Genomic DNA, 14967 nt, shown 5'->3' with positions numbered 1-14967 from the left:
TGGGACTAGGGGATCCCGTTGGTTTCTGGCAGTGACTCGCATAGAACATAGACTTATACTATTGTTAGTGATTATATTTTGAATTATGTATCCATTCAAAAACTGTACACATAAAACTAAATATATCTGTGTCAGATGAGTACTGCTGGCTCAAATAACGAATTATTTTAGAGAAATAAAAGCTAAAGCAATTAAGCTAGGAAGAATTTTAGGTGCAGTAGTAACCTAACGCTATTATCTATGAAAATACCCTGGCCCATATTTATCGGGGCTTTGAGAAGTCCTTGTGGCATGCAAGGAAGCGCAAGGGGGACGCAAGACCTAGGTTTATCAAGCCACACAGCCTACATCGCTTGATAAATCTAGAGCAAAGCAAGGCAGCATAATTTGCTGCCATGCGTTACTCTGCGGCACGAGACGTTCCATGGGTGGAGCATAAGTGTTCCCATGCATCCACCCATGGATTATGGTGCATTCCCAGATTTACCTTCCTGCACAAAAACCAACCTGCCTACAACCCAGGCACCCTTGTAATAAGACGCAAGGTTGTCTGCATTGACGCTAGGCAGCCAAAAGCGCACTAGCGATAGGAAAGGCCAGTAGTGCACCGTATAATGGTAAATAAGGCGCCTTCCTGCCTTTTCCCTTTCACGCAGCACAGCAAGGTGGCTTGCTGCGTTGCACTGTGTGAAAGATTGATAAATCTGACCCCCTGTCCATAATAAATTATACTCTTGCTCATAAAAGCCACAATGCATATTTAAATAGAACTGGATATTCCCTGAAATCGTCCAAAACACACTAGTGTTCACAGTTCTGCACACATTAAGCTTTGTCTACCTGTTTTAGAGAATCCTGTTTAGATCTCGTAGCTTCTTCATATTTCAATTTCCACTGAGTTAGTTCAGTTTCCAATTTCCTAATCCGCATTTCCAGAGTTGCTCGTAATCTAAAAATAGAAATATGTGGTGAAGATTTGAAACGTTGTTTATTTATTTTTATTTTTTGTCTTCAAAAATAATTGTTGGGAAGCAAGCAGCTGTCAACGTTGAAAACAAAAATGTTCAAATGCAAAACTGAAATTTAACAAACTGTGGATTACTTCATTAGCCAGAGACACATTAGAATAAAAGTATCAAATGGCACAAATAAAGAGAAAAGGTTAAATAAATCGAAACTATCCTTGTCTGTCTTCAGCTACATTTAGTACTGTCTTCACCAGATAGCAATAGATAATGTAACATGCATTTGTCCATTTATCTAAATAATCCTAAAACCTAAGTCTAGTGGCTTCTGAATAATTATATTAGAATAGTGTTTACTGCTTTTAATTGGGCATAGGCAACGCATTCTAAATCAATAACGAGCAAATAGCAGTCTGACTTTAGCAATTTGACCAGGCATGAATGGGATCAAGGTATGTATCTGTTTGCCATGTCCCAAGTTAGACGCACAAAGAAATAATAGTATTACAGCAAATCTTGAATATCTTCCTCACAAGGCTCAGCCTGCTCCTCACCGCCCTCTCCAAAATAGGACTTTTTGCTCGACTCAGAAGGTAACTTTTCACCTGGACTAAACTGGTCCCTTCATCTGACCTGCGCTCCATTGCAGTCTCCAGAACTTGTGACTTTCCCCTGGTCCAACGCAACAAGACACCGAGAGTGGTGCTTTGGGCCTCTAGGTGCTATTTTCACTGAAAACATTCTAATATCATTTCTCCAGTTCTTCTGATTGGATTTTAGTTTTTCTGCTATCATGCTATCAGATCCCTGTGTTCTTCCAATGCCCATCCTGTCAAGGTGCCTGTCATCAAGAGGGCAAAATATGGAGGACCCTCCTTCACATACAATGCAGCAATTGGGGAACAACCTTCCACTCTCTCTTTGCTCAATCAAAAAGAAACTTCCTTTTCAGAAGTAACTTAAAATGTGACTCTTTCACAGCGATTCTGTGCCTCACTTCCAGTGCCGAGATGCCAGCGGGTAGCTATGCGCTTTAAAAATGCTTCATAGAATAGAATAGTATTCATTAAAATGTACTCTTGGGGGGTGTGGCCAAGATGGCGGCACGATAGGATGTGCTGCGAACGAGCTCCTGCCTGCAGTCCGCCCTGATGTAAGATAAGGCGAGTAGTATCACCACTGCAAGCCCTGCCGAGCACCGCATTGCTGTCCGGAGTGGCCGGGGTTCCAGCAGACGCCCAGTGGGCTCGGAGATCTACTCCCCGGGTGCCACAAGCAGATCTCAAACAGAGACTGCAGGCCATTCCCGGCTGTCAGTGGGTGCGTAGTGAGCGCGGAACTGCCGAACAAAGTGGAGGAGCAATCCTCGTGGTCCCGGCCGCTGCCGCCTGCTACTCAACAGAGCCCCGTTGCCTCCTGAGATGGCAATGGGTGGAGGGGGCTACCCCCACAGGCCGGACCCCACACTATCCAGCAGGCAAGGTTCCCGGCGGCTGCGTGAGACCCCAGCCTGGGTCACGGCCTGCCCCGCGCTCGCTCATCTTCGGTACAGCTACCGCCCGCGAGCCCCTACCTATCGGAACTCACCCGGTGAGGGTTGGATATCCCCGGGGCCGAGAGGGGAGCGACGGCAGGCCCAGAGCGCTACCGGAGGGGAGGCCCGACTCCTGCCACGTTGTGCGGCAGATGCGGAGCCTCTGAGGTACTTGTGAGGCACCTCCTGACGGAGAGTCCCAGTGCCCAAATCCTTGAGCTGCACAGGCCTCCTTCCAGACGAAAATCAATACCAGACCACGGGTGCTGACCATGAGGGGAGTCAGCACCCTACGCCCAAGCACCAACATAGGGTAAGGAGAGCGGCCGCCGGAGGGGGACTGCGGGGGCCCGCGGAGGTGACTGTCTGGGGGGAATGTGCCGGAGGAGCGCCAGCTAGGCTGCCTGTTACCCCCTGCGAACACCACACCTGCATATATGGTGTGAAGGGAGGGTAGCCTCTCTGTCAGACCACTCACCAGTAACAGCAACTTTCACTCTTCCTCCCCTCCAACGACCTATACGTTACTGGCGCCTGTGCGACCCTCACTTACACCGTGCGGATGTTGTAGAGCAGCTACAGTGCGCCATCAAAGACTACCTCTCACATAACTCTAATCACAACACTTCTCTCTCGACCCAATGGGCAGTATTAAAAGCAGTTATACGAGGGGAATTTATAGCTATCTCTACGGCAAAAAAAGTGGAACGCAGGTGGAAGAGGGACAAGCTTACGCAAAAGATGAAAGAACTAGAGTAGATGCACCAGAGGACCGGGGCTCCCAGAGTGTGGAGGCAGGTAAAGGCCATGAGACAGCAACTCGCTGCGCTAAACCAGGACAGGGCGGAGTTCGCAGCCCTCTGGCTGCGTCATGCCTACTACACCGGGGAGGACAGGTGTGAGCGCCTCCTCGCCCGTAAACTACGGGACCCCAGGCAGAAACAGGGGGTTCAGGAACTTCATCAGGGAGATGGCAAGAGGGTCACAGAGGAACCATGAGATCACTGAGACCTTCCGGGACTTCTACGCCCAACTCTACACAGAAATGCCGCTGGATGATGCCTATGGCGAAGCTTACCTGGCGGAAGCCAACCTCCCCACCTTAACTAAGATGCAGGCAGACCACCTAGAAAGAGACATAAGAACAGAAGAGGTCAGAGTGGCCATCTCACGCCTCAAAGTAGAGAAATCACCGGGACCTGACAGCTACTCAGCCGCATTCTATAAAACATTCTGTGCACAGTTGGCCCCAATCCTGACCAAGCTCTTCATGCTTGAAGCTTCCATAGTGGTTATACCAAAACCAGGGTGAGACAAAACCAGCTGGGGAGCGTACCGCCATATGTCTCTCTTTAACATCGACATTAAATTATACACTAGCATCTTAGCGAATCGCCTGGTGCCCTACATGTCGGGGTTAATAGACCCCGACCAATCGGGTTATCCCTCAACGCCAGACAAGCGATAACACCAAAAGAGCCCTCCACCTTGCAGAGAAGGCCTCCCGGACACAGGGGGAGTTTATGCTGTTCACCATTGACGCAGAGAAGGCCTTCGATAGAGTGCACTGACCCTACTTGGAGCGGGTTCTCACACAAGTGGGTATGGGGGATATACTAAAAACACACATCTTCAATTGTTATCATTTCCCCACAGCCACGATTTGAGTGAATGGCCACACGTCTTCCCGATTCCCTATAAGTAGAGGAACGAGACAGGGGTGTCCCCTCTCGCCCATTCTTTTTGCGCTTTATATGGAGCCTTTGGGTCTGCAAATACGGAAACTATTTCCATAACGGGGGTTAAATTTGGGGGTGACATACACACTATCAACTTATACGCGGACGACGTCCTGATTTCTCTCTCAAATCCGGTTTCGGCTCTGGAAGCCTGTTTTCTGGAGTTGGAACGCTTTGCACTAGCCTCTGGGTTTAAAGTAAATCTGGACAAATCCGTTGCACTCGACCTTGTCCTCCTCATCTCGAGCATGTCTCCAGGGGCAATGGTCCGAAGACTCAATCCCTTATCTTGGAATTAATTTGGCCCCCTCTATCCCGGCAACGGCCGCCACCAATTATGCCCAACTATGGGCACGCATCCGCTCAGAACTAAGGCAATGGAAACACTACCCACTCTCCTGGCTGGGCAGAGTACCGGCCCCCAAGATGACCATCTTGCTCCAGATCTTATACATATTCCAAACCCTACCACTTCGCCCGCCCACTGGGTCAATCCAGAAAACCCAATCAGAGCTGGCGCAATTTATATGGCAAAGCCGCAAACCTCGGCTGAAACATTCCATAGCAGCCCTCCCCCCCCAAGGATGGTGGCCTCGGCATCCGTGACCTCCAACTTTACTTTCAAGCTGCACTAATGCGCTACCTGTTTGAATGGAAGCGGTCGGAATCCGAAAAACACTGGCTCTTTCAAGAGCAGGCGGTGGCTGCCACACCCCTACAGAGGGTTCCCTTCCTTCGTCGGGCACACAGACCCCTCTAATCTCTATGTATCATACATCACAAAGGTTTCCCTGGAGGCATGGGATAACACTAGCACTAAACGTAATCTAACTACGTTCCCTTCCCCGCTAACGCCCATCTTCGACAACCCCGACTTCCAGCCGGGCATGGAAGAAGCGGTGGGTGCACGCTGGCGCGCCACCGACTGTCGGTCCCTGGGCCATCTGTTAGACTTAGATGGAATCCTCTCCTTTCAACAGGTTAAGTCAGAATAAGGGATACCTGAGTCTGAGTGACTACGATACCTCCAAATCCGACACTGGGCACTACACTTAGACGTTAAACCTCACGTTCACCGCCCTCTCTCTGCATATAAAAAATGGCTCCTCACACGCACATCTGACAAGAAACTCATCTCAGACTTATATAAAATGCTCCTTGCAAGGAACACACATACGTACAGCGCCAGCCGCGCCAGGTGGGAGCAAGATCTGGGTAGGTCACTCAACCACAACGAATGGGAACGGGTGTTTTATTGAGCCCGCCACTCAGCCTATCATACTGAACTTACCACATTTATAATAATAATAATACACATTTGTAAAGCGCGAACAATCACCCGTAAGGGTCTCTAGGCATTGGGACCATCGGGAAGATTAAGCAAGCTATTGCCCAGAGTCACATGGTGCTGGGCTAATCTGCCGCTGGCGCCGGGGAACGAACCGTGATCCCCAGATTCCGGAGTCAGTCGCCCTGGCCGCGGCGCCACACCTCTTCCTACCTCTTCATACCGAGACGTTGATGAAAATAGCTACCTACTGGTACTACACTCCTCAGCGCCTGCAATTGGTAGACCCCCAACAGAGCGCAGACTGCTGGAGGGGCTGTGAGAAAGTCAGCACCCTGGTGCATGTCCTTTGGGATTGCGAACTCCACCAATCTTACTAGGCCCAGGTACTCGATGAGGTGGACAAACACCGGGATAAAGAAATACCGAGGTTCCCCGCCTATGTCCTGCTAGGTCTCCCGAACCCCTTGACATACCCCCGCAAATCCCAAAGAGGCCGCCTGATTGCAATCGCACTAGGCTCAGCAGTTCAGAACATCCTCACCCACTGGCGCACACCGCAGACCTCCTCATTCACAGGTTGGCTACGGCGATTATGGCAGGTGTTGGGGATGGAGAAAATGACTCTGACACTAGCAGGAAAAGGCACAGAATTCAGAGACCTCTGGCAACCATTTCTGTCCCTCCTTGTCTCAGAATTCAGAGAAGTAACCTGCCCCAGGTACCTGAGACTTCTGCGGCTCTCAGACCAACAACAGGCAGCTACTTAGAATGACACTCACCTACGGGCCACGAGACAGGCCCTAGGATTCTTCACATCAGGATGGACGGGGAGGGGAGGGGGTGTCCCTGCGTGGTACTCTACTCACTGGGGCTCAACTGCCCATGTTGTTTCGCATGCTCTGAGAAGACCAGTACTGTTGCTGTTTAATAAAATCTCCAAAAAAGATTTAAACCATAAAATGTACTCTTTTTTTCTAAATTGGTTTGGAATTTGTCTTGTGTTGTGTTTTCACTTCATTGCGGTTGGAATTGTGGTTGCTGCCTGAGTGGAGCATGCACCCTTCTCAGCTAATAAACCTATTTCTTGAGCACATGAATCCAGTGTCTATAAATTAGGTGCAACTAGTGAGCTAATGCATTCATTGTGCCACCCACTCAAGTGGCACTGTAAAACAAGTCTCTGGGCCTGCCACTGTTGCCTGGATGTGACGCTTTAAACTGACATTTGGATCTGGCAAAACAAACATTTTGCTGGGCCTAAATCTTCCTTTTTTATACTAATGAGTCACCCAAGGTAGGCTCTAATGACTAAAGGGCAGGGTGAATTGTATTGAAAAAGTAGTGCATGTAGATTTAATGTTTTACGTATCCTTTCAGTGAAAAACCTCCAAAGTCATTTTTCACTGTGGCAAGGCTGGCTTTCTCACAGGAACACACTGCAATACACTCTAACACTTGTTGCGCTTCATTTTAGTTTCTGAGCTGCTAGAAAAAATAATTCATGGACTCATTTTATTTAATAATTTAAAATCCAACTTAAAGATCATATCGGGTTTCATATCACTATTTTGGAAATTACATTTTTAGACAGTTGTAATTTTCATGTGTAAAGCCACAATAACCTTTCTGCCAGTGTCCAGAGGCACAAGACTGCTGATGGCTCCCCTGTGATGAGATGTGGATTGCTCCCAGATAATGCACAAGGACATGGGTGTGGGACATGGTGCTCGTCCTTGAGCAGTGTTCCTGTACTTCAATGAATGCCTACCCTGTCACTGGCAGATGAGGTCACACGCTGGTGAATTAACCACCTTCTGCCTCCCTTTTGTCTTCCTTCATGACTTGATTCTAAACCCAGTGGGAGGAAGAGCAGCCTTAGAACTAGTTTGGAGTATCAAAAGGGAGGGGTTGGCCATTATCATACCAGCACCTCTGTGTGAGCACAGCGCTCTCTGACCCGGGAAAGAAAGGTTCTGCCATGTTGGAATTAGGGAAAGAGAGATACTGTAGTATACGTTAACATAAAACACACAGGAGATGCTGCAAACGTGGGTAGGGTCATCTCTGGGAACTTTAAATCCATTGGTTAAGCAGTGGCCAGGACTTTCCCCAACACCCAGGCTGGCACTGGGTATACATGTGGCATCCCCAGTACCCTCATCAGAACACTCTTAGTCCTGTAAAGAATCAGAATAGGAACTGCCCTGTTGTCTGAAGAACATGAAGGAAGATTGTACCAGCTTTCCTTGAACCCAGGACCCCAGAAGTGACCTCCTCTTTGAGAGTCAGGGATACAACAAACTTACCGAGGACTTTTCTCTGAAACTACATTGCTGATGAGTACCCACATGCCCTGGACCCTGCTGCTGGCCTCTGCTAGAGTGAGTTCAAACCCCCTAGTGGTGCCCCCAGTAGCTGGACCCTTGACTGGTGTTGAGGGGTATTTCTCCTGTCCTCAAAACTGTAGGAAGTGGCACTTAGAAAATGTTGCCTACTTTCTTCCCAGAGATCCCACGGTGATCGGGAATGCCATTGAAGTCACAGCCGCCGACACTGAATTGCTTGTCAGCTTCAGCTTGCTGGGTTGCCCTGTTGAAGGACATCTGTCTTCCAAAATGTTTTTTAAGTCAGAACATAGAGGGATTTGTCAGGATCGACAGCTAGGGCCAATAGTTTCGTACTGTCCCCGTTGGCCTCCCCCTAAAATAAATGACAAGCTGTTACATATATAGCAGGCCAAATAGGGGTGAGTCATTTAACTCAGGTGGTAAATACTGACACTGCCGGGTATGGTATTTTGTCAGTGAATTACCCACCTTCTGCTCTGAATTTTTGTTTTGAAAGTTGAAAATACGAGAAATTATCTCCCCTTTTTCTGCCACTATATTTTCACAGCTATGACCTTCCAATAGTCATCAGGGGAGTTTGAACATGGTGTGATGTTTTCTGTACCACTCATTATACCATTTTGTTTGGATAGGAATAGGCTAAACTCCAGCTGTCTGCCTCCCTCCTCCTCTCTAGCCCCACACCTGTAGTAACATTCTATGTGTTGGCCTTTCCTGTTGCAGGAACTTTGCACACTCACACAAGTGGGATACCATTTTCATTAGGGAACGCCGGGTGGTAGGAATTATACTTTATCCTGTTCGAAAGAAAGAATGAGAGATTTGTTGATTTCCTTACTTGCATTTTCCATAAGATGTCAGTTTTCTGGAGGCATAATTTTATAGATTTATTGTGAGAGTTTAAAGTAAACACAGTGGAGCTATTGTTGCTTCTGATTTTGACTCCCCTTGATAATGCCTGTCAATACTACCTCTCTTAAATCGGACATCACTTAAGTGATGATTATGGCTAAAAAAACAACCAGCAAACAAACAATTTGGGAAACAATATTATAGATTGCCAGGAGCTTACACAAATCGCTCCTTCAATTATAATTAAAAACATGAGCCCAATATCACAGGAAAAACTATGAGAGTAGAATTTGTCTCGCATTTGCAGCACAAAAATGTATCTAAACTCACAAGTCAATGATAGGCTACTTATTATTTTTACAGGAAACAAGCTAGATTTATAGGAAATTGCTACATTAAAAACATTTCAAATAATATAATTTACATCTTCACCAACATTAAAAAGGGCAAAGCTAGCATAAAGATTTAAAAATCTACAGAATAACACACATCCAGATGTCCATCATAATGGAGGTAAATAAGTGGATAAGAGATAAAAGAAGCCACAAATTACTACTCCAGCTATGCACTCAGGATCTGGAACAACATTCCTGCATCCCTCAGGACTTCCCAAATCTTGCTCCAATTTAGGAAAGAGCTGGTGGTGAGTTAAGCAGAACATTGCACTATTAAGTGGTAAGGGTACAATTGCTGGGTTCCCCATCACATGTTTTGCAGCAATTTGAAACAGCACTCGTTCTATGGGTATTGATGCAAGAAGAAGCTGTAAGTAGTCACTTTTTGCACTGGAATTCAAAATGGTGGATCTCTTCTTTCATTTCGACTTGCTCTCCCAGTCTCCCAACTGCATTTTGAATATGATCTAGCCATTGTGATACTGACAATAACTGTGACTGGCCCCTCAGCTATAAAGGCAACAGTTCTATACTTTTCTAATAGCTAATCATCAATTTGTAGCAGTTGCTGGTTGTATCCACCCCGTTTGCAGATTAGATTAGAATGATAAAGTAACCACCAGTAATGCAAATTCCATTTTATGCAGCACAGCAACAAAGCACAGGCAGATGATCATCAATATTTTAGAAACTATTTAAGCACTGCAGGTAATGGAAATCTGACCAGTCCAAGAGACTATTTACATAGGACAACGGAGGTGCTGCAAATTTGTATTTTATTGGACTTTTTTTCACATTTGCAGAATAAAAGTTTTTAATTTGATTTTACATTGGAAACTTCTTCTACATGTATTTGGATTTTCGGGACTTTATTAGAGTTTTATCAAAATGATACAGCAGTCAATGATAATTTGTTTCCACACAGTAACAAATTATAGATGAAAACAGTAGTACATATTTACTGATACACATAAAAAATACGAAAGCGAATGCTTAACGAATATCTTTGCAGCAAACATATTAAACACAATACCATCTCGCTGTCACTTCTTTGCACTCCTCCCAGTAGTGCTGGAGGCTGGCACAATGTCTGAACCATGAATAAAAATTCTCACTTAACCTGTTAATGCCAGGCAGTAATATTACCTGCAAGCACTCATAGGATGTTGATCAGTATAAGGCAACTCACGAGAACACCAATAGAAGGGGGCCGGGGCTTGCTATTTTACCATCTCAAGTGTGTCGAGTATCAGAAATATGGTGTGGGAAGGCCTATGCTTTGTCTGGGTCCATTGTATGATTGTTCACAATGTCCACACTCCACCCTAATGTCTGGGGCGGAGTGTTGCTTGAATAATAGGAGGCCAATGATAGAGGAAGGAGAAAGAGAAGAAGGGGGGAAGACAGACAACTGTTGAGGATGGTAAAGAGATATCTAGGACAGGAACAACTTTCAAATACTGCTGAATATCTAACAGGTCATTTAGTTTATATGGGTATTCACAAAAATGATAGGATGCTGGTTTAGTAGAGACCAAACTAACCTTCAAAAAGGAGGGGGGAAGATCTTTGTCTTAAAGACGAGAACCCTCACTCACCCAAAGGTGACATGCTTCATCATTGGGTCCCCTCTTGCACACAGTTACCGCAAGGTATCCAGTGTGGGCTAAAACTCTCTCTAGAGAGAGGAGCGTGAGGTGTTTTAATGTACCCTATTTCAGCAATTGGGGTGAGGGGCAGAGTGCATAAGAGAGAGTCGTGTGTGTTTAAAACTAGCTCATGGGTGACTAAACCTAATTTAATATTCGTCCCCATAGACCAGTATTAAAAAAGCTAGTGATGTTAAGGACTGAAAGGATGTCCTATTCGTAATCGGTCAACATGTTTCTGTCAGATGACTAAAAGTTTGCGGCATTCATCAGGACCTTTAAAAGATGTCACTCTGCTTAGAAAAGTGTTAAAATGAAAACCATACTTAATTGTTATGGTAATATAGACAGTGGTACCAGCTGCAGTCCGGTCCAGTGTCTGAAAAAACAAACATTAATGTAAATATCATAACCTTTTTCTACCGTAAATCCCTTTAAGACACCACACTCGTGATGAGAAACCCACACGTGAAAAACAACGTGAGAAGATAAAATCCAAAAATAACAGTCAAATGACCACTCACCTAGGCGGTAATATCAATTTACCTCCACCTTATGTGAGTTTTACCTCAGATCACAGATTTTCTGAGGAAAAAAGGAAAAAAGAAAGAAAAAGAAATCTTTTGAAAGGGCCAACCTCCAGATCAAACCACACAATCCCTAGGAAGTCATCGCATCCGCATGTACCTACTGCTCACAGCGATTAACAACATGTGATATGTGGCCTGCTATAGTGGTCAATAATGATCGTAATGTAACAACTCCAACACATGAGCATGTAAATAAAACAAATAAAATATATTAAAACAATTCACTTAGATAATGGTGGCATGTGTTGGTAAACACGCTTCTGAATAATAGCTGGTGGTCGCGTAACTAATTACCAACAAACTCTTACATATATCCTTTTATGAACATATGGTACAAATCAATCCTTTTAAAGATGTCAGTATATAAAGACAACATGGCGCTTTTAGAGGGAATAACATTATTCTCGAAATAACAGAGCTGAAAAGGACGAAGAGTGCCCAGTATCAAGTGTGTAGTAATCGCTGTCTTGTAAGAGGGAGGTCACCATTATTCACATTCATAATATCAGCAGAAAGAAGAAACGTGTGCTGACTCGTGTGCTCCCTCTACCAAAAATCATGTATAATACCTCTCATTTCTCTGTGTCCGTCCCGTCTATCGGTAATCTCCAAGGGGAGGAAGCCAAAATGTTTAAGAGTGGCTGCCATGTATAGCCGGAGTACTTGATCGAATGCCCTTTTGGCATCTACTGCCAAAAGCATTTGTTCCTGATTTAAGCATTGGGCCGTATCAATTAAGTCCAGAACCAAGCCTGGTCAGGGGCAATGAGGCTCAGTAAAAGTGGGCCTGCTAGAATGCCAGTAATTAGCTTGAGGTCGACATTTAGAAGATTTATCAGCCAGTAGGATGCGTAGTCATGCTTTTCCTACCGGGCTTTGAGACAACGACGATGAAAGCTGCAGACATTGAGGGCGGAATCGAGACTGGATCTTTGACGGGATTGAACAGTCTAGTGAGGAGGGGGCTAAGTTTGTGCAGAAGGTTTTATAAAAAAGTGATGGGAAGCCATCCAGACCAGGTGATTTAAGAAGTTTCTGCCTAGCAAAGATCGAGATGACCTCCTCGACCTGGATTGGGCTGTCTAGCTCAGATGCCTGTTCTAGCGTTAGCTTGAATTTGTGGGTATCTCTGAGATATTCCCGATCCTTTTATGGGTAGGTCCTGCCCTGCATATAACTCCTTGTAAAACACTCGAAAGATAGCAGCTATGTGGGGGTCATCAATGTGTTCCCAGCATTCTGTGTCAAGAATATCCTGAACTCCAGCAACCTGTTGCTGCACCCGTAGTTCATTAGCCAAAAGACATCCACATTTTTTCCACCAATGTAAAAGGAATGACGGAACCAGAAAGCAGCGTACTCCGCACTATCCAAATCACTATTCACCAATTGTGTACAGGCCACCTCCAGTTGTCGTCAGTGTGGGGTTCCATTTCCGAAGCCGAGACCGGATAGCGTATGTACCTAAAAAGTGATCTAGTGAGCGCATGTTTTATGTGCATGAGAGTAAAATGTGTAGTCTCTTGTTTGTGGGTATAAAGCGAGCCAAATGTCACCCAGACATATGTCTCTCATCCACGGTGCTCAGTCCGGGAGAGGGCTCCAACCTGACCGTGGTGTTAGACAGATCTGTCAAAGTCATTATCAAAAACGAAGTTTAAGTCACCCCCTAGGGGCACTAGACGATCCCTGGTAGCCACCACATCTGCCACTGCATGACATATGAAATGTTAACGACCTTCATTAGGAGTGCAGATAGTCCCTAGAGTAAAGGTATAATCGCCTAAGGATACCGAATGGGTAAGCAACCTACCCTGGATTTCAGCTTTTTGGGGCCTATTTTCCCTTGAGAGGAATTGGAGGGGAAGAATTGGTGCAGAAAGGCTCTGGACCATAACCTATGGCAATCTCTGGCAAGCAGGTGAGTTTCCTGCAAGAGACAGATGTGGGCACCTGAGTGTTCAAGACAGGAAAGACTGGCCTGACATTTGGGAGGGTTGTTGAGGCTCCTTACATTGAGGGTGAGGAGCTATGAGTCATATTGCATAGTACTAAGGAGACAAATTGCTATGAGAATATCGTGATACAAATTATTGGTCATCATGTATTGTAGAATGCAAAACAGCCAATATGGGATATGAGGAATGTACCTAAAAAGTGATCTAGTAAGTGTATGTTTTATGTGCATAAGAGTAAAATGTGTAGTCTCTTGTTTGTGGGTGTAAAGCCAGTCAAATGTCACCCAGACTTATGTCTTTCAACCACTGTGCTCCGTCCCGGGAGAGGGCTCCAACCTGACCGTGGTGTTAGGCAGATCTATCAAGGTCATTATCAAAAACGAAGTTCAAGTCACCCCCTAGGGGCACTAGACGATCCCGGGTATCCATCACATCTGCCACCGCATGACGTATGAAATGTTAACGACCTTCGTTAGGAGTGCAGATAGTCCCTAGAGTAAAGGTATATTCGCCTAAGGATACCGAATGGGTAAGCAACCTAACACGGATTTCAGCTTTTTGGGGCCTATTTTCCCTTGAAAGGAATTGGAGGGGAAGAATTCTTGCAGAAAGGCTCTGGACCATAACCTATGGCAATCTCTGGCAAGCAGGTGAGTGTCCTGCAAGAGACAGATGTGGGCACCTGAGTGTTCAAGACAAGAAAGACTGGCATGTCATTTGGTAGGGTTGTTGAGGCTCCTTACATTGAGGGTGAGGATCTATGAGTCATATTGCATAGTACTAAGGAGACCAAATTGCTATGAGAATATTGTGATGCAAATTATTGGTCATCACATATTGTAGAATGCAAAACAGCCAATATGGGATATGAGGAAGCAGAGAAGTGGTGCTGTTATCTGTAGATTCCCAACTAAAAGAAATAAGAAAAAGAATGCACAACTGTGTAAACATAGACCAGAAAAGTCAGTGTCTAGGGTGGAGGACACAACTGGGAGAGATATTGGAAGGGAGTCCAGTAGCCTGTGGTCCCTGCCTCCCCACCCGCTGCTCAAACCACCCACCTAGCTCAAAAATATAAAGATTCACAGCTAGGTTCATGACACAGCAGCTCCAGTAGAGGCCGCAGTTTATGTCTCCAAAACCGCTTGCCGGCTTTAGCTATAGTCTCTGGAACAGGACAGAGCTCCATGGGAGATGCTCTGGTGCCCTCTCTTTAGTGGCCCCTGCGAGCCTCCCACTCGTGCCGGTTGGACTGGGATAGTTCAGGAGCAACGTCCTCAATGCCCCAAAGCTGACATGCCTCCTCCAGTGAATGAAGCTGGTGTAGTTTTCTTTTCAGTCAAAAGACAAGGTGGAAGGGGTGACCCATGAGTATGATATGCCTGTAGATCGAAGGTGAGTGGTCACCGGGCAGAAGGCATTGTATTTCTGAAGGGTGGAGGCAGCTAGGTCCTGGTAGGGCGTCGGCTTGAAGCCCTGACATTTTATTGGGTTTTTGTCTCGGGCTGCACGGAGGATGCGTTCCTTCAAGGGGAACTCGTTAACACATGTTAGAATGTCTGCTGGGGGTGCAGAGTCAGGTCTCTTAGAGCCAACCCAGGCCCTCTACTTCGCTTGATTTCAGGTTTCTGGTGGAACCTCCAGGA

At 45.9% G+C, this 14967-nt stretch overlaps 1 protein-coding gene across 3 annotated transcripts in view; it reads right to left on the bottom strand.

Annotated features, from left to right (window-relative positions):
• The window catches only part of CCDC102B (coiled-coil domain containing 102B), a 408868-nt gene that overhangs the window by 51919 nt on the left and 341982 nt on the right, over positions 1 to 14967 (bottom strand). For all 3 annotated transcript variants that reach the window (XM_085604165.1, XM_085604166.1, XM_085604167.1), the window contains one exon: positions 841 to 949. In XM_085604165.1, the coding sequence (XP_085460291.1) occupies positions 841 to 949 (109 nt within the window). The remainder of the gene's footprint in view (positions 1 to 840; positions 950 to 14967) is intronic.

Source organism: Triturus cristatus, chromosome 5_1 (genome assembly GCF_964204655.1).
Source record: "Triturus cristatus chromosome 5_1, aTriCri1.1, whole genome shotgun sequence".
Lineage (NCBI taxonomy): Eukaryota > Metazoa > Chordata > Amphibia > Caudata > Salamandridae > Triturus > Triturus cristatus.
This window is presented reverse-complemented; position numbering and strand designations above follow the sequence as displayed.